Consider the following 23,640-nt stretch of genomic DNA (forward strand, 5'->3'; position numbering starts at 1 on the left):
TGGCAATAGACTTGAAACACACGCATTAAAATAATATTTCTGAACTCGACAGGGACGGCCTTGAAGAAGCACGGCTGTCGAGATGATCTGGAGTCTGCCAAGTTCCGAGGGTACTGCAGTGAGGCGACCCCGGTCGTGCTACCTCGCTGGTGGCCAGCTGGTGCAGCACCAAGATGGCGGCCTTGGGCACGTCGCCGTGCTGCGCGGGGGTGGTCATCTGGCGGCAGAGGCGCGGGATGTGCCCCAGCGAGGGCACCTGGTCGGCCAGCGCGGGCTGGGCCTGCAGCAGGCTCACCAGGGCGCTCGTCGCCAGCTCCAGGTGCTCCGCCTGGAACACCCGCATCCCACCTCGTGTTCCAGTGCATACACTCGACAAGTCAACCAGGCCGGATACCTAATGTTTGGAGCCTTCCACTGAGGCACTGGTGTGTAAGCTTGATAAAGTTTATTGACTGAAAAATTTGAAAACAGAATCTGTGAAACTCGATAAAGTAAATTGACGACCACAACTCAAATTACAAATTCTTTTAAGTGAGGTCAATCTCTGCAGTATGTGAAATCAAGTTATTGGGATCTACCCAGCTGTAGTTCACACTTCTGAATACCAGCAGCCCGGGTGGACCGCGGTCAGGACTCACGTCAGGCTTGTCCTTGGCCATGAGCCCCAGGCAGGTGTCCATGACCTCGGAGAGGAACTCCTTGGGGCGGCGCAGCACCCAGCCCGGGTTGGCGACGAACAGTCGCAGGTACACGCCCCCCACTACCAGCTCGCTGGGCGCGCAGCTGGCCAGCACGCTCTCCTCCGGGGCCCGCCACGACGCCTGCGGGTCCTGTCGCTGCGCGGAGTAGTGCCTGCGCACGCCCGTCGTCGTCACTACCGCCTTTCAGCAACACTCGACACTCGACACTAAAGTCTCTCAGCAACACTCGACACTCGACACTAACGTCTCTCAGCAACACTCGACACTCGACACTAACGTCTCTCAGCAACACTCGACATTACCGTCTTTCAGCAACACCCAACACTCGACACTACCGCCTTTCAGCAACACTCAACACTACCGCCTCTCAGCAACACTCAATACGACCACCTTTCAGCAACACTCGACACTACCACCTCTCAGCAACACTCGACGCTCGACACTTCCCACACTCCCACAACACGTGCAATGCTCGAGTTGACTCGATAGTCACTCTGTAATGCACAGAGGCTCGAGGCGACGGGACTTCCAAGATGATGCTGGACTCCGAAAAATCCATCCTCAATTCCCCTCTTTCAACTTTCCTTTCCCTGCCGAAAGTTGAAGAAATTAATTGATTGTGAGATTTTAATTACTTGCATAAGTTTTACAGTTCAAGTGCTGTATTCACGTACGTACATATTAGCACCGGTTTAACGAGTAGTAAGGTTAGGTTAGGTTAGGTGCATTTAAAACCGTGTAAAAATTGTGAGAATGGTTGGTGAGATTATGTTTGCTACATTAAAACTATTATGAAATAGTAAGAATGATTTTTTATGGTAAATTATTTGTGTTTTACATAGGTAATTCCTTAATAACAATTCAAACAATTTTACAGTATTTTTAATGTAGCTTAACACTAACCACTATTTTAAAGTATTTTAATATACATAACCTAACCCAACTTATCACCAGCACAATATCAAAGTATTTGCTCTATAAAAAAACCTAATCAGTTATTAAAATCTTAAACTACTTTAACTATCACAAAGCTCTCTTACAGAAAGATTTTATAACATTCCAGAAAGTAAAAAAAAAAGTTTTTATTTTTATTTTTTTTTCATTGACAATAGCTGCTAATCTAAAAAAATTACTTTGAACTCACCTAGTCGTAAAGAAATCTCTCTATAACAAACACAAAAAAAAAATCAGCCCCTACAAGTTGGTTAAACTGACGATTTACTGTATGTCAAGTGAGCGGGAGGAGATTGTTGCTCCAATCTACACCCTTCCCAGAGCACTAACGCATCATCAGCATCCAACTACAGCACATTGGGAGGAATCAAATACTCATTTCTAAAAGTTGAGAATTATTTTCTGAAGTACTTTAATAATTTCTTTTTACTAAAATAATTTACTAAAAAACGAACGCAAGGAAACCCACCAATACGAGCGATAAGTATGGTAATAAATATCATCCAACTGCGAATGCCTACAGAGCACAGAACTCACTCCTCCTTCATGTCGGAGACGGCGGCACTGACGCGCTGCCGGGCCTCGGCGTTCCAGATGAGCTCCGGGTTCTCGTGCGTGCCCTCGAACAGGTGGATGCTCATCTGCGGGGAGTCGCGCATGGCGTCGGCGAAGGCCGGCGGCAGGAAGCGGTTCAGGGCGAGGCGCACCTTGGTGCCCACCAGCTTGTCCGCGCCCATCCTCGCCAGCAGCTCCGCCGTCCTCTCCCGCACCGCCGGCGCCGTCGAGTTGCAGAACAGGTCCAGCAGGTAGATCACCGCCCCTGCACACCATCACAACCACAACCCTACAACGTTTCAACTGACAAACAACGTACTGCGATGACTACCAGTCTCTGCATACGATGCCAGCTTTCCAGTGGGCAGTGATCAAAGTGGAAAACTAACTGGCTGCTTCACATTCATCGAAATAGTTTTTTTGGCTGATAGGTATTCGTTCGGACTTGAAAATACTGTGTGTCAGTTTGGTGTAAAGTGTTAGCAACTTTTGATTTTTGAACTTCCCAACTTTGAACTTGCCAACAGCACCAAGTTTTCCAAGTTGGCTGCCTGACAAGGTGGGTAGCCCTGCAGCTTCCGGCAACGAAGTGACAGTTGTTGCTCAACCATCATGGCGGTGAGTTGTGCTGTCGTGCACGCTTGCTGCCAATCCAGTTGTTTGCAAGTGAATCATTTCTAATTGTTTAGTTTACTTTGGATTTTGCAGTCTCTCACGTCTCTAGACAAAACAAGTATTGTTCTGCCCCCTCCAAGATAATACAAGACCTCGACAGCCATGATGGACCAGCAGGTAGGACGGAGGGACTGTGGTCCAGCACACAGCTAACGAGAAGGGTCTGTGCCTGCCATTTGTCGACCAGGTAGTTTCATAAACAAAACAAAGGCGAGGAAGGAGATCAGCTCAACTACCTAGCATTTAAGAGTATGGAGCATTGAAAATAAACCGTTTCCTAACAAAACATCAACGTGCATGTTCAAAGTTAAAAAACAGTCAACATTTATTACAAAAATTAACTGAGTCCCATTTACTTCTATGCCACAGCAAGATCCATCAAACTTGCATAAAAATCTTATCTCATATTTTGGGAAAATGGTGGTATATCTATCAATAACATTGTGTGTTCCACAGAACTTGGCCTAAGTTATTGTGTGTTTTTTTTCTCTTCTTTTTGCGATATTGCCTTTCAAAATAGTGACAGTGAAATAAAAAAAAAAACGGTTCATAGTAATTGCACAATGATTCTCAATTCTTTTTAAGAGTAATTCAAAATTAACTGACCATCACTTCCCGTTATTTTTCAAAACAGCGTGAACAAGAGTTGCTTCGAGAGAGGTAACTTTGTGTTTGCACTCAACAAGACCTACGATGATACCTTAGCGAAGTTCTCGCTCTCCAGCAAGCGTGACGAGATTCTTGATCGGCCCCGCGACCTACTGAATGTGAGCCTGCGAGTGGCGTACCTCTGGCCAAGGCCTCCTTGACGATGCGGGTGGTGGTCATGAGCGCGTGGAGCGTGTCGAGCGCGGCGCCCTGCGCCTCCGGCACGCTGCAGAGCACCAGCAGCAGGTGTGCCAGCACGCCCGAGGCCGCGATGTCCTCCACGCACTCCTGGTTGCGCGTCACGCACGCCACCACGCTCAGCGCCTTGCTCTGCACCTCGCGGCTCACCTCCGCGCCCAGCAGCCCGAACAGCAGGCGGAAGTGGCCGATGCACTGCATCTCCACGCCTGCGGCAGCCGTCACGCCCCGCCCATCAGAAAACCCCCGCCCCCGCCTCTCCCTGCTCACCCCGCGCACTGTGAACCCCTTGTGCGTATATGTTTCATGCGTATGTACATCACAATGTTATGTATCCAGATCCGTAGACAAATTTTATAATAAAATAATAAAGACAAATTCAAGTATTTTAGCATGTTTACACTAGGTAAGAAAGCTAATATTTCAATTACCATTATTGTATCACTACAATATATAATTTATAGGATCTACCCTGTACCAGACTGAGTTTTGATCAAGTACACGGATTAGGTTGGAATGTTTAGTTATGATGTCTATGTTTAATTATGACACCTATCAATTTTAATTATTATTTCTTTTACGGTAAAATTTTTTTTATTTCCTCGGCTATAGTTTAATCTCAGGGTAGCATTTCTTGAGTTCTTTCTAGCGAGACTTCTGGGGCCGAAAATGACGACTTCTTTCATCAGAAAACATATCATCCAGAAAATATTTGATTTATTTTAAATGATATTTAATTGTCAGTTTTTCTTGTTAAAATTAATCACCAATTTCACTTTAGCATGTTACTTATATGAATTTAATTATTAAATCTTGTAGAACACGAAAAAAATTTAATAAAGTACACGTACCACATCAGCAGGATGAACTTACAATATGAACATTGTTTCTTAAATCAACGCTACGACAATATAGGATTAGTAATGTTTTTTCAATCTTCTCGGCATTAATTACTAGGGCCCCCTGAAAGTGGTACATAAAATTTTCAGATTTCGTCATTAAAAATTACCAAAAGCTGTGTTAAAATTCACTTTTAAAACACAAAAGCGGTGCTAAAATTCACTTAAAAACACAAAAGTGGTGTTAAAAAAAAAAAAAAAAAAAAAGTGTGGTACCGTAAATATATCTGAAATTATTTAAGTTAAATAATTTTACTTGAACCTACTCATTACTGAATACCCTAAACAAATAGGTTACATATATTTATATGACAATACTTTTGATTTAGACACTGATTATTAGTTTGTTCCCATAAACTAATTTGGAAAACTATTAATCCCTTTAACAAAATCGAGGACGCATCGCAACTCCGAAATGCCAAATTGATCACAACGACGACAGCTAGAAAACTGCTGTGTACCACAATGCCGAAAAATGTCATTACAGGGCTGCCACAAAGGTTGGGTTAGGTTAGGTTAGGTTAGGTTAGGTTAGGTTAGGTTAGGTTAGGTTAGGTTAGGTTAGGTTAGGTTAGGTTAGGTAAGGTAAGGTAAGGTAAGGTAAGGTAAGGTAAGGTAAGGTTTGATTGTGGTATTTCGGCGTTAAGGTACATTTAAGAAACGCACACAAATTCATTCAGTTGTTATTTCAGGGTTGTGGTCAATTTTGACATTCTGCGTTATGGTATTTCGGCTTTGTGGTCAATTTTGACATTTGGCGTTATAGTATTTCCGCGTTGTGGTTATGACCTAACAAAATCTATAAAACCTGTTGGCCAACTAATCATCATCGTCACACCATTCAAAAATTAATGTTTGTTTACATTTTTCCGCTTTTTGGCGCGATTTAAAATGCTTGTGCCTGGTTCGCCCGATAATCTGCTTGATACTACGACGCTGTTCCAACTATATGCCAGCGCCCCCGGCTGATGTGATATGGCCACTCACGTAAGGCTGTTCCAAACACCGTTCGCCCAATAATCTGCTTGCTTTTGTATTTATCCGGTGTCGCTGTTCCAAGATGACGTCAGTGCCCCGAGCGGTGTGTGTACGCTTTAAAACTTCGCCTGTTTGTCTTATCTATCCAAACATTATGCCGGAAAGGAAAATAAACGCAGTAGTTTTGCGTATTTTAACAGTATATTTTTGGGTTTAACATTATAACGTGAGCGTGTGTAAGCTTTTGTTTGCTTTAGTTCATTTATGATTTATGTTTGGCGGCCATGTTGCGGTGTTTGTTTACCATTGACGAGACAAGTCTTTTATCCAGTATTTAAATTTCGCGTAATAACACTGCGATTTCGCGTTTTAATACAAAATTTCATGTAAAAACGCTGTATTATGGCGATTTCACGTAAAAACTGTATTTAACGGTGATTTCACGTTTATCGTCGTTTAATCGCGATCGCGAAAAGAACAGGCCCCTATTAATTACATACATTTTTCTTTTTAGCGTCCTTAGCAACCACCTTATTTTTGATAAAAAGACGTTTCCAAAGAATAATGTACATATAGACATGGTTGTCTTTGACCGCAACCATGGAGTAGCAAAAAAAAAAAATTTAATGAATCACATGCACAATTTGTAAGATAACTATGCACTGTAACGGTACACCCTCCTGCTGGTCGGAGCCAAACACCTCTAGCTCTAGCAGCCCTCTTGCATCCGTCTGATAGCAGCAGCAATCACAAGCAACACACACACTATGTATCACAAGGCAAAAGCTTTTCAACATTCTAAACTTCATTTGAGATTTAAAAAAAAATGGGTAGATTTTAATAAAAATAACATACATATGTTGGCTCTCAAAAAAATACAGAAAATCAAACATTTTAGAGAGTGTGAATAATCTACTTAGTTAAAATGTCTCAAGGATATACTATTATTTACTCTGAGGGGTCAGACGTACATATGGGTAGCATCTAAAATTTGGAGAATAAAAAAACTATGTATTTCCATTGTACGAGTCGCCCTTAAATATGGGTCACACCATGTATATGTATTCAGTAGGATTCCATAGTTACAAGTGAAGTCTTTGGTTTTTGTGTCTCAGTTTACTGGCACATAAAAAAAAAAGCCACTGGTGTTGACCCTTAGTCCTGTGTCTGCTGTCTGTCTTACTTTATTCCTAAGGGAGAAGTGAGCTGGTAGTCCTATGCCCACTTCTCCATCAACCGCCCCCCCCCCCCCCCCCGCCACCAAACCCTACATGGGCCTCCTTTTCTTGAAAGACCTGACAAAAGGACAAAGGAGAAAACTACAATTTTTTACACCGGTGTTTTTTTTCTTAGCTATCATATTTTATTTATATTTTTCTGATTTTAAATTCTTAATTTTGCTGAAATTGGGTATTTAAAAGAGAGTATGCATATTATTTAACATGTAGAATGATCAGATGTCAGTTAATACTCATTAGCTACAAATATTTTTATCACATTAATTTTTTTATGTGTTTGGCCATAAAACACAATTGATTGGGGATCAACAGTGTCATATGATTTTGGCAAGTACCAGTACGTATATGCTAATCTAAACAAAAGTTATTAAGGAAATACAGTAAATTTTTGCGGTCAGAGGTTCCTGAACTGCCCCGCACCTGGATTGTTCTTGATGACGTTGCAGAGTGCCTCCAGAGCCATCACGATGTTCTGTAGATGCTTGTTGTCGATGACAGACGCAACAGAGCCGTTCATGCTGCTCAGCTTTTCTAACTGAGACGCCAGGAACTCCAGCAGGTCTATCGTGAATCCTTTCGGGTTCTGCAAAGAAATTGCACTCGGAACACACTCGAGAAACATGCACAGGTCACTAACAGAGTAACAAACTGTATTTTACATTACAAAACACATATTACATAGATGTGTGGTTTGAAAACTATATATAGGAGAGAGATTAATAAACACAAACACCTAAAGAGTTAATACTGTCTCAGATAGAAGCTAATTAGAGGTAAACTGTAAAGATAATTTAAGAAGAAAAAAAAAATAAGTATGAGGTGGGAGAAAAGGTTGAAAGGAATAAGATTAAGGACAGTAACTGAGAAAACAAACATTAATAAAGTGATGAGAGCGAAGTCGTTAAGGTGAAAGTACTGTGACACAAAGAGCATCAGAGTGGATAACACTTAACAGTCTAGCCAATAAATAAAATTCTTGTTAACCTTAGCCGCAGGTAAAATAATGCTGTACCTCGATGGGATACGTGGGGTTTTGGTTGTAGATGCGCACAAATATTCCACCGACGACGAGCTCCTTGGCATGTATGGAGTAGGTGAAGCCTGCGCCATACGTGACATCAGTGTCGCCCAGCAGGCGGTTCTGTCGCTGCTTCTCCAGGAACTCGCAGAGCTCCGCCCTCGTGCTGTTGTCCCACAGCAGGTACGGAGTCTCGCAGTTACTGTTCAGAGTTTTCAAGATCTGCAAGATAAACAACAATAGAACAGACAATGATCTGCATCATGTAACGTCTGTCGAACATGACACTTCTCAGAAGTACTGATGGTCTACTGTTGTTAATATGTAAACTACTTCAAATGGTTGCCAAGTGCTCGTAAACAAACATCATGTATTGCTTTGCAAGTGATAGTTGGGCAATGGGTGTCACCGATACTAATTTGAGACAGCCTTTCCTTGTGGTTTATTGTTTTATCAAAAGCTACATAATAGATGTACAGCAAATATCTGGATTGATAAAATCAAATTTTAAACAAGATGTTTTCTTCATTCAAATAGTGAGTAACCGCACACATTTGGTGTCACAATTCAATTGACATGGGCTGATCATTACGAAGCAGATCACGGGCGCTCACCTCCTCCGGTCTGTCGAGGCTCAACTGTCGTGCCAGGTACGGGGTCAGCAAGCTGTCGAAGGCATCCCGCACCACGGGGTTCCTGGGAGTCTCCAGCTCCGCGGGCAGGTAGCCCCCCAGCCTGGCGCATGCTCGCACCGCCAGCTTCGCCAGTCTGTTGGCCACTTCCTGCACACACACAGACCCTCACTGCATGGTGACCACTCACAGCCAAGGTCCATCATCACCAGCTTCAAACTGTCTGGTGAATTTCATACTGTTGTGTACCGAGCTTAGGTCGACACTGGAATGGAGGGAACAAATGTAACATGCTGGTATGCTCAGTGAAACTGTTAATAAGGTGGTGCTGGTCAACCAAGCAGGGTAACATGTTGTGCGAGTCATTTGTCATAGTTAAATAGCTCAGAAATGTAATTAAATATGAATTTGAACTGTTATTTGGTCAATAATGACTCGCACAACATCCTACTATGCTTGTATAAAGGCAATATTTACCCTTTATAGAAAGTAAATATTTAATTTCCTTTAATATTTATTTTGTTTAATTACATTTTATTCCGTATGTTTATATTCGTAATCTATGATTAATTAAGACTGTAAATTTCTTTGGTTATCGTTTTGTCTATGTATTACTCTATGTTAATTTTTTATTTTAAATTATTGTCAAGGCTAGCATAGCAGTATTTTTTGAAACCACTATTAATTTAAAGATGAACACGTCAGTAATGGGTAGTAATTTTACTAGGTTTTGTTTTATCAATAAACTTAAGAAAATCGTTTATTAGTGACGGGGAAAATATTCTTTTAGAACAAATTGAGACTTCATTAAGGCAACATCTAGAACGCAACGATTTTGACATTAATTTAGAATTGAATATTTATAGACGAATTGAAAATGGTTATTAATGCCAATATTGACTGAGATGTTGAAGGAACTAATAAATTTAATCAACGAAGATAAGACTCAGACATCAAGATTCTAAATAATTATTAAGAAGAGAAGTCGACGAATATCCAGATTCAAGAGATCGTACAATGACTGTACATTGCTTTGAAACTACGAAGAATAAATGCCGTTTACAATTCCGAAGAAGGAAGACTCCTGTCGAAGAATGAAAAGTCGCAGTTCGAGCCCGGGAAGGATGACCGTCGTGCAGTCCAGCCCAGTTGCAGCCCACAGCCTGAAGGATGGAGTCGTGACGGCACGTATTCCTGCCGCCCGCTAGAGACCAGAGGAGCAACACCAAGTTCGCAGTCCTGATTGAGTCGAACCAAGGATTCTCCGAGAACCTACAAGTCTCGTGGTATCCTGCAGCAAGGTTTGGTCCCTTACCCCATCACCCGAAGACTCGCTGATTATAGAAGTACCCTAACGAATTACGATTTAAACAAGACGAACATTTTTCACAGAACTAGAATCTTTTATATTATAGATCATATTCTTTGTACAGAAAAACCGTGTACTTGTTCATCTTTAGATTTACCATTCAAATTCCAGAATCGCGATCCCGAACTAAATAATATTAGATAGTATAGATGGAACTTGATATTGAAAGAACATGTTGCTATTTTGTTTGACTGGTACTGCAAGTTACGTACCCAGTAGTCCACGCTCTGCAGGACTGAAGTTAGTTAAAATAAATAACATCCAAGTAATTAACATTTGATCTTAAAGATAACTTAATCAAGTGAAAGAATTGTTAGATGTTTTGGATTTGAGAGTAATAACAAATACCATCTGTAGTTAAAATAAATTATTTTAGTTAAGTTATTTATATAAAGCGTGATTTGTGCCTGTCGAAGTGTATTGTCAACGTCTGCACAAACATTACAAGCAAATATAAATATTACATTTGAATTTGTTTACACGTTATTACAAGGTCTAGTCACGAGATTAGTATTTAACATACTTTTGACACACTGTAATTTGACTTTCAGACACAAACTTCTAGATACAATTCTTAAAACTGAGAGAGGTAGGCTAGAGAAACTGAAATTATTAACTACATTAAAGAGTTTCAATATTTACACTAGCTGACTCTACACTTGGTTGCCCACCATCACCTTATTAAAAGCTTCACCTAGCACAAAAGCATGATACATTCATTCCTTCCATTCTGGGACCAACTGAAACACAGCATACCAACCTAACCTCAGTACACAACACATACCACTGCTAAAGGCTTAATTAACAAGTAATCAACCATCACCCAAATTACCTTCAAAGGTACTGAATTCAACTATGACTAGGGACTAGAAAATTTCGTGATCGCGAAATTTTCACGAATTCGCGCGAAATTAAGTGCAAAACGCGAAAAATACCATTTGTTGCGAAAAAACGAAATTTCTACGAATTTTAACAAACTATGCGCGAAAAGGTTTATTTATTATAAATTTAGTATCATAATCATAAAAATAAGTCGCAGTCACACGCATCGACGCAATTCACAAACAATATGTTCGTTTGAATAAAAAAATGTAAGGAAATAAATGTCCTAACCAAAAAAAACACGAAGGGTAAAACTTATAATTAATTATTATTATGTATTATAATAATTTGCGATGTTAATCATTGCTAAGTAATTTACGATTTTCTATTTATTAACTAACATCCGCTTTAATATGAAACACTTAACGTGACGTTGATTCATTTTAATTAAATAAAAGTCCGCCGGTGTAAACCATTCCTTTCGCCAGTCATCGCAGCCATTTTTTTTTGTTGCTATGGCCTACGGATAACGCTCCTAGCCAGTAACTTAAATTCATGATTAAAATTAACACGCCATTGAGTGGGACTTTGGGACGTAATTACGGAGAACATAATAAAATTACTTAATACATCGGGCAAAAAGTGACGGTAAAAAAAGATAAAATTATTTACATGGAGACTGCGGGAGATATAAACACTTTTATTTTTAATTCCTTGGGATCCACGGAAGAAGAAAAAAATTAACTTGAAAGAGAATAGTTTTCACTGGTGTGCAACTGCTGCTGTCGTCATGTTCACTTTGGCTTCTACTCCGACGGGCAAATCGGCAAGTTAACAAGATTATTAATTGGATAGTGACTAGTGAGTGAGTAAAAATGCGGAATAAATTAAGTGCAAGGGATCGAGCATTTCAGTATAAGAAGGAGGGGTTTTACTGTACAGATAATAGCACGGTTATGTGTAAGTTTTGCAACACGAAAGTTTCGTGGGATCGAAAAGACACGATTGAAAAACATTTAAAGTCGGCAAAACACGTGGCGTCATTAGCAGCAACAAAAGAAGAGACTACAAAACTACAAACATCAGTTGCATCATGCTTTAATAAAGTTGTCAAAGACAAAAAATCGGCAGATTATCTTGGGAAACGTGTCACAGAAACATTTGTAAAGGCTAACATACCACTTGAGAAACTTAACAATGAACACATGGTGAACTTCATGAATGAATTTATTGAAGGTAAGTAAAAATTCAGATATAACAGGTCTATTGTAGTTTGCGATACCGGACCGTTTTTAATGTACTTGAACTAACCAATCATCCCCACTACAATTAACTTTTTTTTAAAAGTAGCTGACCTAACCTAACAAACTTTTGATTTTGTTTTCAATACCTGAACGAGTGTAGTACTAACCTAGGAAATAAAACGTTTTCCTGAACTACAAATGTCCAGTATTGTAAATTGCAATTGACCCAATATACAACAACAGTTAACTTGAAGTACATCGTTATGCCAGTAAACTATGCTAAATGGTGGTCTTAATTTTGAGGAAATTTTTTTTTTTCAGGATCTGGCGCATTGCCTTGTGTAAAGACACTGCGAGAAAAGCACCTTCCCAGATTAAATATGGAAAGGGAAGAAAACATCAAGGAGAAGGTCAAAGGAAAGCACCTTGCGGTATGCTGCGATGAAACAACAGACAAACAAGGTCGGTGTTTTTTCGTTATAATCTTCAAGATTATAGAAGCCAGTCACCAAGTTGAAATCGTAGTAGGTGATGTCCACATTCTTGAAACAGCTGATGCAAAAAGTTGTTCAAGAGCTATTCTTGATTCTTTGAACAAATATAACATTAGCTATGACAGTGTCCTGGCCTTAGTATCAGACTCAGCCCGATACATGGGGAAGTGTTTTGACACACTTACCAACTTGATGTCGGACAATGTTGTAGTGATTCAGTGTTGGGCGCACAAACTCAATCTGATTTTGAATGTTCTGGGAAAGCACCTTCCTGAACTTCAAAATGCCACTTCCAAAATCAAGAGTGCGTTCCTGAACACTCGAAAGAGAAAGCATCTGTTCCGGCAATTTCTGGATGATAAATATGAAGCTGGAAGGGTTCCACTGTTCCCAATGCCAGTCCTCACGAGATGGTCTTCGTGGTACGAGTCTGTAGCCTATGTATCCGACTACATAGAAGCTATTGTTGAGTTCATGAAGAGTGACGACATAGCATCAGTTAGCAATGTTAGAGTTCAGTATTTGGCAAGTTTGTCACAGGAACAGGTCCTTAATGTTAAGGTGCAGGCTGCCTTCATCAAAGAAACAGCAAAGGGAATTGTTGACTTGACGAAGTTGTTGGAAGGGTCGTCATATCCTTGTAGCAACATTTTGTGTGGTAACCTACGCAAAGTTGAGCAAGTTTTGCAGCTTGCTGAAGCAGGAAATTTTGGCGAAGAAACAAGTTTAGCACTGCAGTCGTGTGGAAGAGATGTTTCAAAAGCTCAGGTTAAATCTGCCTTAGTAAAAGCTGCATCACATGGATACACTAAGCTGCTAGCTTTAATTTCAAGTGATCCTGCAAGTCATCTTTATTCTGAACTGAGTGTTTTTGACCCTGCACAGATTTTAATTACGGAAGTAACAAAAGATCTTGGTAAAAAATTGAAGAAAATGGCATTGTTCAAGGACTGCGATGAAAGTCAATTGCTTCAAGGCTATAAAGAGCTTCAGTTCTTGGTGAAGAAACAGTTAGGAGACAAAAGTGATGCATCACTGGATTTGATTGCAATATTATTGTCTCTTTCTGTAAATCATCCAGAATTTTCTAAGGGTGCTTTGAAAAGTGTATGGTTGCCATGTGCAAATGCAGACTGCGAACGATTTTTTTCTAAGTACAGTTCTGTTCTAAGTGACCAACGACAGCGCCTTAATGCTGAAAATGTAGCTATTCTCAGTGAAATCTATTTTGAAGGTTGAACACTGTTTTAGTGTGTTAGTTGTATGCCATGTCTATGTGTTTAGTGTTACATATGTATTCAACTTTGCAGCTGTAAATATTATGTATTGTGTTTTATGATCTGTGACAAGCAGGAAACTGTGAATTTTTTTGATAAGAGCATTACTAACAAATATAGAAGCTAAAATTATGTACAGATATTACGATAAGTAAATAATAATTTCCTCATTGTAAAGGCTTTAAGAATGTTTTTACAAGTATCTCAGTATCAATATATAATGTTCAAATTAATTTTGACTGTTAATTTTGGGAATCCACAAAAAAATCACATTGGTGAAAACACCGAAATGAAAACACCGATTTTAAGAATTCAAACCACCGCTTTTTGCACTTTCAAAACGACGACATTTTCCAGTCCCTAACTATGACTGATCCCAACCTGAACTTCTCTGTAATGTATAGTCAGCAAAACTGAAGATTAAATTAAACCTATAACACCAGGAAAATCTACTAGAGATCTAAAATTTTTAATGTGTACAAGGTAACATAGTAGAAACTAGAGAGCATGGATGGATCCAACTAACCTTTTTAACTACATCCTTAGAATTTCATGTTTTGTTAAGTTAAAAGTTACACTCATACAAACCAAACAAATTATGATTTTTATACCAAAATCAATGTGTCAAATCGAAGTTATTTAAGATGCGACATATTGAGAAGCACTCGGAAATGGCTTCGATTCCGGCCACAGCTTCTCGTGCGAGGGAGGCCTTGTTGGCTTGTTTTCCCTGCGAAAACAACCTTGACAGAAAACAACCACAAAAAGGAGGTGTATAGTATTTAGTTAGGGAAGGTGTTCAGCACCTGCTGGTTGGCATCCTCGCTCCTCTCCACGCCGCCCTCCTCCAGCGTGTAGTCGTAGCTGAACATGAACAGCAGCACGCACCACAGCACGCCCGCCTGCAGCAGCTGCATCTGCAGGATGCTGTCCACGGCCAGCGAGCTGACGCACTCCGTGGCCACCACGCACAGCCGCGTCAGGTGCTGCGGGCACGAACCCCTCAACGCTCCACCTACACTTGCACGCTCGTCTCGACATATAGTCGTGGCTCCTGACCGACTGAACATGCTAGACGAGTGAAAATATTTAAATCCAGCTCTTTCGGAACCATAGCTAAGCAACATATGCGAGTTCAAAGTATACAGTGGCATGCTCCCCTCAACGCTCCACTATCTCCACCTACACACTTGCACACTCGTTTCGACAAACAGTCGTGGCTCCTGACCGACTGAACATGTTAGACGAGTGGAAATATTTAACTCCAGCTCTTTTGGAACCACAGCTAAGAACATATGCGAGTTGCAAAGTATACAGTACTACAAAAAGTCAAAAGGATATGCGTGGATTATTAGGTTATGGAGACACACTTATTTTCCAGTAATATCAGCAAAAAACTAACGAGCGTATTGCGAACTAAATTCCACTAAATATCGGCATTATTTGCACAGTGATAAACTATTATATGCACTGCGCGGTCAAACCATCAAGACACCTTGCAAGTTAAAACACAAGAAAGTGTAAAAGGCAAGACGCTTGCCTAACATCAAGGTCGCACTGCGCAGTGCGCTCTCCGGTTCATCGTGACTCTCACTACACACGTGTGGAATCAGTACGTTAGATGTACACGGGCAGTGTGACGTACAAGCGGGGGTGCGCGTTACCTTGAAGTACAGCAAGCGGCACAGATCCTTGACCAGGTTGGGCATCTCCACCATCTTGTCGCGGCAGCCCTGGAACTGGGCGGCCACGCTGAAGCATCTGGTGACGTGCGTGCACACTTGCACGGCCACGTCGCTAGGCTTGGACGACGCGCTCAGCACGGACACGCATCGCGAGTATGCATCCAGCAACACCTGCACCAGCACAGGTTAGCAGACACCTGGCCACGACATCTTGGCAGAAACAATTAATACTGTCTGTATCCTCCTGCGTTAGCTTCTAACCAATATTTTATAACTTGCCAAAATGTGTAACAACAACAACAATAACAACAACAGTAGACTAACAAATGCCCGGCATGCATTGCTATGCTTTTTTAAATTTTTTTTTCCTTGTAATTTGTTTGAATTAGGTACAGACATATACAAAGCATCTATCTCTATCTCTCTATATATGTCCCTCTGTAAATCTCAATATATTTCTCTATGTAAATATAAAATCTTTTTATATATCTCTCTATATCTATGTATCTATCTATATTTCAATCTATCTCCCTATATATATCTCACTACATCTTTCTATATGTCTATAGGCATCCCTCACGATACATTTATAAATATCTGTATATATTCTAATTTTTTTATCTCTCTCTGTATCTCTAGCTCTCTATATCTTCCTATCTATATCTTCATCTGTACAAAACAGAATATGAATGCACAAACATTCATATATATAATCTTTTACCTGTCATAGATGTATCATAGGTATATAAACACACGCACGTATTTGAATACAACATTGTGTCAAAATTTCAAAGCAATCAGTTAAGAACTTTCGGAAATTTAAGACTTTGAACGAACAAAGATTTTTACTAGTGATGGTTCAAATCCCATTTTTCTCGAATCCGAATCTCGAATCCGAATCCCAAACAGTACCTCGAATCCGAATCCAGTTCTCAAGGGTTAATTATAAAATAATTTATAAGTTAAGAGAAAAAAAAATTAAACATTATGCAGAATTATTTAACCCTTTAAATTTTTATTTAAAAAAAAACAAGGATTTTGACACGGTCTGGATCAAGACGATTCCGTTTATTGGTCACATATGTTTCCTGCAGTGCTGAACAAACGTTCAGGGAACACTATCGCAGGTGGTGAACACAAATATTTTTTGGACAGTTTATGTAGCTTGGGTGAACACGCAGACTGAGTTTTCCAGTATTCGAGAATGTTTATTTCTGGGCTAACTGTAGGATCACGTAAGAATCTGGTCACTTCATCAATTGCTGTAGAATCCGACTTGGTGGGTTTAAGGCATTCAGGCATTATGTGTGAGTACAGTGATTCATGTATCCACGGAAATCAGAAAACGAAATTCAACATCCGACGGAACAATATTTTGTAGTTACCAACTTGACATTATTTGTTTAAAGTCCCAAATGAAGGTAAACGCTTTCCTGAAATATTTAATGGAAACTGAAAGGCGCCATCTTGGCGTCAATGGTTTTAGGCCATAAGAAATATTGTCGTGCGTCTTTTAAAATTAAGCCTCACTAAAGCATAGTGATTAATATGCCCAAAGTTAAAAGTGACGAGGTGTTTTCTCTAGTTTACCCATTAAAATTTTTTATATTAATATTAGTTATTTTTTATGTTGCTCAAAATGATTGGCTAACAAATTCATTGGTTGGCCATCATGGAATTCTCAGATAATACATATTTTAACATTGGTAGTCTACACAAACCAAACTTGGTCCTAAAAAAATTCATAAATAGAACATGTATCAGAATATTTAAAATTGAATTGCGATTAAAATAATAATTGTATAATGTATTAATTTTGTCATTCATTATTTCATTGTTATTACTACATGTGCGACCATAACTTGTGATGAAAGTCGGCATTATTGTTATATTACTAAGTAAAAGATTTCTCGGTAAAGTTATTTTAAAAAAAAAAACATAATTCATATTTAGTCTAGATCCTAAATGTGCTTTATTTTATTTTTTAGCATATTCTGAGAATACATATGTGATTTATGCCTTATTTAATGCCAATGTAGCGACAATGCATCCATGTTCATGAATATAAAGTAAGTTTCCCAAATCAGTACATGCTTCATTTTTTTTATATAATAACGAATAAAAAGTACAATACAGTAGAACATATTTAATCTGTGATGCGCTAATTCGGGAATCGGATAATCCGGGACGATTTAAAAGGGAAGAAAAAAAAGAGAAGTAAAAATTGTCAGCGCTTAAAATTAACGTCACGCGGGCCGGGGGGGAGGGGGGGGAGGGGGGGGGGAGGCCAAACCGCGAACCGTAATCATGTCGGTACCGGTGCCCGTGCTACGGAAAGCCTAACAACTAATACTTCCCCCGGTGGAACGCAGTGGTTAATCGCCGGCGACCAACAATCACACGTATATTTTAACATCACTTCAAGCCCCACGTGACAAGTGAATGGTTCATAAACCTTTAAAAATTGCAGGCGACACCGACAAAGGGCAGTCTTCTCCCTTCACCCAAGGTATATGATGTTATCTGAACTGATATTCAGTAAGTGTTATTGTACGGCCAACCTTAATCTTTTCTTTGAAGTGGACCCCTGCTCGAAGATAAGTGAGTCGATGCCTAAAGGAGAGAGGGCCCAGGTATATAATGTTATCTGTAGTGTCATTGTACGGCCCAACCTCAATCTTTTCTTCTAAGTGGACCCCTGCTCGAAGATAAGTGAGTCGATGCCTAAAGGAGAGAGGGCCCAGGTATATAATGTTATCTGTAGTGTCATTGTACGGCCCAACCTCAATCTTTTCTTCGAAGTGGACCCCTGCTCGAAGATAAGTGAGTCGATGCCTAAAGGAGAGAGGGCCCAGGTATATAATGTTATCTGTAGTATCATTGTACGGCCCAACCTCAATCTTTTCTTCGAAGCGGACCCCTGCTCGTCGATGCCTAAGAAGAGGGGGGGGGGGGGGGGGGGAACCCACTCACGTCCAGTCCGCGCTCCCTGCGCAGCTCCTCCGCGTTGAGGGCCGAGCAGTGCACGGTGTGGTACGCCAACTCGCTGGCCGCACACAGCAGCGGGGCCGACTTCGAGAACAACTGCTCGTCCTCCGTCTCCATCTGGATGGTTTTGATCAGCTGGGGGTAGCCCGCGTACTTGTACGGCTGCAGCTCTGCGCAAACGGTATCTCCCACATCAAGTGAAACTGTACACCGAAACATTGTAACACAGTGCATTTACAATACGTTACTAATACAAATATACTCGATTTCAAGACACATTGTTACTGTGTATATTTTTGAACTTATAAAATGAAGTGTGTTCCACAATCGAACACATGCTTCATTTTCCAAATTTGCTTGTTACTAACAAACACCTTTATCCTGACCTTTAAACTGATGTGAAAGTTAAACTCTTGGAATATTTTTTTGAACAAACTAAGATTGAAAGAAAGAATGTCTTGTGTCTTTAATTTTGAGCAAATGTGGTACAGTAAAAGGAAGGCATTAGCGAATATTGGTTAATGTTTGTTGACGTTTATTTATTTCATCCCACTACTGGTACCCGTGATGAAAAGAATACAAATAATAGTTTGCTTACAAGTTTGAAACGTCACAAACAGTCCGTGTTTTGAATTGTGCAAGCAAATTTTTCTGCTACTGTTTTGTGAGGTTGTACTGAAATAACTTTGAATACTGATTGCATATTTAAAACGCTGAATATTTTTTCATGTTTTTGATAATGTGGCAGTGTTAAAACATCTAAACTGGGTATTTATATAGCACAAATGACTTAACAATGAATATTGGTGTACAACCAATTTAAAAGGCGTGCTATGTCAAATATTTGTAAACAATAGAATATTTGTTATTTTGAAATGGAATCAAATACAAATAATAAAATATTCATACTAAAAAAAAAAAAAAACTGAATATTTGCACAGGCCTAGTAAATGGCCGGATACACGATTTTGTATGACCACTGAACGTTTTGACAAAAATACAAAATAACATGACAATGTAAAATTTTACCAATTAGAAAACAGTAAACACTGCACTGAAATGAAAACCAACAGTAATGATGAACTCTGAGCGAACTTAAAAAAAGAGGCAGTGCAGTGAAGTGATCTGGCGGCCAAGATCAACAGATAGAAAATCCACACGAGGAAGTCTGAACATTTGTGGTTTGATCGGTGGCAGATTACAGACTGTGCCGAACAACATTTTGCCGGATTACAGAGTATTCACCGTATAAAGGCGGTCCCTATCTCTGACATTATTTTAAGTTTTAGTTTTGTTATGTGCATCTGTTCCGAGTCTAGTTGTCATACTCAGTTTTGAATCAAAATAATTTTTTCAAAAGACAAGTAACAAGGGCCAAAAGTCGTAATAATTACCGTATATACTCGTGTATAGCGCGCCCTTTTTTCCCCGCAAGTAAAGGAAAAAAATAAGGATGCGCACTATACTCGAAAAAAAAAAAGTGAGGGGGCGAGGCGGGGAGGAGGAGTGGAAGTCGTTAACTGCCGGGTGATGGGTGACGTTTCTGGCCAGCCCCCACACACGCACACGCACGCAAGCACGCACACAACCTGGTCTCTCGCACACAACCTGGTCTCTCGCACACACACACACACACACACACATGCGCGTGCAAGCTCGCACGCCTCTTGTTTATTTTTAGACCTCCCCCTCTACAGAAAGCCAGCGCAGCTAGTAAAATAAGAGAGAGAGAGAGAGAGAATGTTATCGCCATTCCCCCTCCCACTTCCTTCGCTTCCTTGTCGCAGCTGCTACCGGTGAGTCATCTAGTCCTCCGCGTCACGTTCCTGCCTGCCTCCCTACCTCTCGTCAACTTACCAGTTGTGACGATACAGCGCTTCATTATCTTCCGTCTACACAGCAGAGTTTAAGTATTTTCCTGACGCATCACCACACATCAATTTAAATTATCATTTGTTTCATACGTAATTACTTAACAGGTACCACAAAATGTTAGTAAAATTTATTTACGGGGAAAAAAAAAAATTTTCTTTGGAATTTGTTGCAAAAATCGTGGTGCGCGCTATACACGAGTAAATACGGTAACAACAGTTTTCAATGATGAACATTTTAACCCACCTATAACAGAAAAATAAACAAAAATTTTGCACTAAACTAGAAGAAACGTTTTGCAAGCATTCATCACCACATGACATTGCAACTGTTTTCCCCACTTTCAGTCAGAGTGGTGAGTATGTATACAGGCTGGCAGAGGCAGAGGAAAAGAGCCCAATGATAACATATTTTAATTGAATCAAATCTTGAACATAACTTGACCTCAAGAGCCTCCCAAGAAAAATAACAAGGTGTTTCAAGCATGCAGCTAGTACTGAACATCTAGGTATCGCGCTCAACACTTCCAGCCTGTATTACTTTGTTACTTGGTGAAAAATAAACATAGGTAGATAAATCAAAACTAAACATATGTAGACAAACTATTTCCAGAATTGCAAAATAGTAATTAAATTATATTTTAAATATCACACACGCTAACTTGAAAATTTCGATAATGTTACTCAGAGGCTAAATTTCTATAAATTAATTTTTTCCACAAGCAATACCACTCGAGCACAGTGGTAAGATATTCATACTATACAGAGAGTAACTACGTTCCATAATACCTTCCAAATTTTGTGCGCCCAATACAGGAACACACTTTAAAGTACACGGCTAAACGCACGTGCAAGTGTATTCTGAATTCCCACAACACCTCTCCAGTCCGTGGAACGCATACGTGCCTTCTGGATACCGGTGGAACAAAATGCTCTGAGTCCTGAGAATCAGCACGATGTTGTTGGGGTTCGGGCCCTGGCTGGACCACAAGTTCCGACTGCACAGGAACTCGTAGGCTGTGCTCACTTTCTCAAACCTCTCCTGAAAACCCAATTGTAATATTTGTAACATGACAAGCTGTAAATAAACGTTAATACACTAATTGTACTCCACGAAAACACAAACACGATTTATACCTCCAGACGTTTGAATTTCATGGCCAAGTTTTCACGAAATACCACTGTGTTGCACCCCAACCAGCCCCGTGTGTGTAAATATCCTTGTGCTCCTGCTGTAGAAACAGCCTGGTTGCATAACTACATGTTCTGCACCTAAACTGCACCTCTCGGGCCACTTTTAACCGCAGCAGTTTTCTGCCGGAACCCCTGCACCAGCTAGCCATGACAGAAGGAACCAGTGGCGGATCCAGGGTTTTGGTTTGGCAGGGGCTTGACCCAGCTGAGGCTAGGCTTTATCAAGGCAAACACTAAAGCAATAGTGGACCTAGATGCTTTTGGAGGGGGCTTGAGCCCCTTAGCCCCCCCCCCCTCTGGATCCGCTACTGGAAGGAACTGCTGATGACATGATGGGAGTGCTGAGGGAGGTGGTCACACACTTTTCCCCTCCTCATGTTTGAGAAACTTTATACCGTTCCCATGTCAAAGCCAGATTGTGTGAGAGAAGCTAGGAAAAACACATCTTCCCACAATTTGCATTCCTCACAGTTTAACTAATGTAAATACTTCAAATGTGAGATGCTAATTATGAAAAACAAATTAAAAAAATTTTTACCCACAAAACCGTGGCCAAAAAAGCACAAATTTTACTGCACATGCGTTGTTTGATGCCAAGTAAGAAACAAAAGAACGTAAATAACCATGTTTATCTATTAATTGCACACTACCAGTCTTTATTAAGGAGTTTTAAGAATTGGAAGTGAAATTTAAGAACTTTTAAGGGACCTTGTTCTATTAAAAACAAATTACGCACTTTTTAAGGATATATTAAGGAGATGTACGAACCCTGCACTAGTTACTTGATATATAGGTGCAGTGGCGTAGCCAGGATTTGTATATGGGGGGGTGTTAAGAAGCATGCCCCCCCCCCCCCCCCCGCCACGTATTAAACCGTGGGGTCCGGGGGTCCTCCCCTAGGAAAATTTGGATTTTAAGGTATAAAATAGTGCTATTTTAACAGTTTTCGGTACTCAAATTTAAATATTGTAATGGTAAAAATTTTATTAATTTTAATATGAAATTTGTTTGAGTGATGAATAAGAAATTAATTAAAGATTTCGTGCTAAGGAGGGGGGGGGGGGGTTTGAACCCCTAAACCCCCCCCCCCCCCCTGGATACACCCCTGTATAGGTGCCTGTGTTAGATCCTAAGAACTGAGGGGAAGTTACTTCCCCATGAAAGCCCACGTCACTCAGTCTGTTTCTAGACGTGTCCGCGGAGGAGTCTCCTCTGCCCCACTCACCCTGCCTTCTGGGTTCTTGTCGGGGTGGAACTGCTGCGCCAGGCGGTAGTAGGCCTTGCGTATGCTGGCCTCGTCGTGCTGCACTCCGCGCGGGAGGTTCAGGTCCGCGTACGCGTCGTCTATGGACATGGCTGGGGGCTTCTTCTCCACCTCCCTCCGCCACGCTTCCAGCACGTCCTTCAGCAGCCTCACCTGCCGGCAAGAAGCACAGTGACAGCGCACTCTCCGTACCGGCACAACTTCTTCCTTTGAAAGACACAACACTCCCAGGGCAAAAAAATATTAAGACACAGAAGACAAACATCCCTTCTGTATTACAAGACTTTTTCCTTTACATATAAGCTGAACACATTTTGTAATAAAATTTCTTGATTTCGCATCAAATTTTAGATTTCAAAAAGTTAGCAAAATAAGGATTTCAATATATCTGCTAAAACTAAGCATATTATTTTATTTATAAGGAACGCAAAAATAATAAGGGCCTATTTTTCACGATACATGAAGTAGCCGAGTATATTTAAAATTTTCTTTATATATTTTTTATTAAAGAATAGAATTTAGTAACTAAACATACTCATAATATATAGTTTAAATTATCCTTCAACAGAACATATAAGTAGTTAACAAATTCCTTCACAGAATGGTTATTTGAGACATATTAGTTTTTGAGATACCCAAAGCTGTTTCTGCAATTAACAGTCTGTTTCCACAAACATTACAAAAATAATCGCTTAAACTTTTTGAAACAACATAAAAACCAAATTACACAATAGCAAGCTGAAATAAACCGTAAAGTAATATCATTAGAACTACATTATGCAGAAATTCATTTAAAACTAGTGCAATGGGATTTATAATTGTAATTTAACAATTCACATTTATTTCCTTTGTCTTTATATGCAGCTTATGTAAGGTTCAAGATAATTTTAACAGAACAGTTTTTTGTGGTACTATGCACATCTGACCAAGGAAAAT

General features: G+C 40.1%; 1 protein-coding gene across 1 annotated transcript in view; it reads right to left on the bottom strand.

Moving 5' to 3' along the window:
* Positions 1–23,640, bottom strand: part of LOC134530166 (dnaJ homolog subfamily C member 13) — a 72,785-nt gene that overhangs the window by 14,793 nt on the left and 34,352 nt on the right. Inside the window, exons 23-34 of the mRNA XM_063364798.1 lie at positions 22,666–22,857; positions 21,153–21,288; positions 18,361–18,545; positions 15,367–15,558; positions 14,509–14,688; positions 8,479–8,646; positions 7,859–8,086; positions 7,267–7,429; positions 3,674–3,940; positions 2,193–2,475; positions 639–852; positions 143–328 (exon numbers count right to left, since the gene is read on the bottom strand). Of these exons, the coding sequence (XP_063220868.1) occupies positions 143–328; positions 639–852; positions 2,193–2,475; positions 3,674–3,940; positions 7,267–7,429; positions 7,859–8,086; positions 8,479–8,646; positions 14,509–14,688; positions 15,367–15,558; positions 18,361–18,545; positions 21,153–21,288; positions 22,666–22,857 (2,394 nt within the window). The remainder of the gene's footprint in view (positions 1–142; positions 329–638; positions 853–2,192; positions 2,476–3,673; positions 3,941–7,266; positions 7,430–7,858; positions 8,087–8,478; positions 8,647–14,508; positions 14,689–15,366; positions 15,559–18,360; positions 18,546–21,152; positions 21,289–22,665; positions 22,858–23,640) is intronic.

The sequence above is a fragment of the Bacillus rossius genome, chromosome 3 (assembly GCF_032445375.1).
Source record: "Bacillus rossius redtenbacheri isolate Brsri chromosome 3, Brsri_v3, whole genome shotgun sequence".
Classification (NCBI taxonomy): Eukaryota; Metazoa; Arthropoda; class Insecta; order Phasmatodea; family Bacillidae; genus Bacillus; species Bacillus rossius.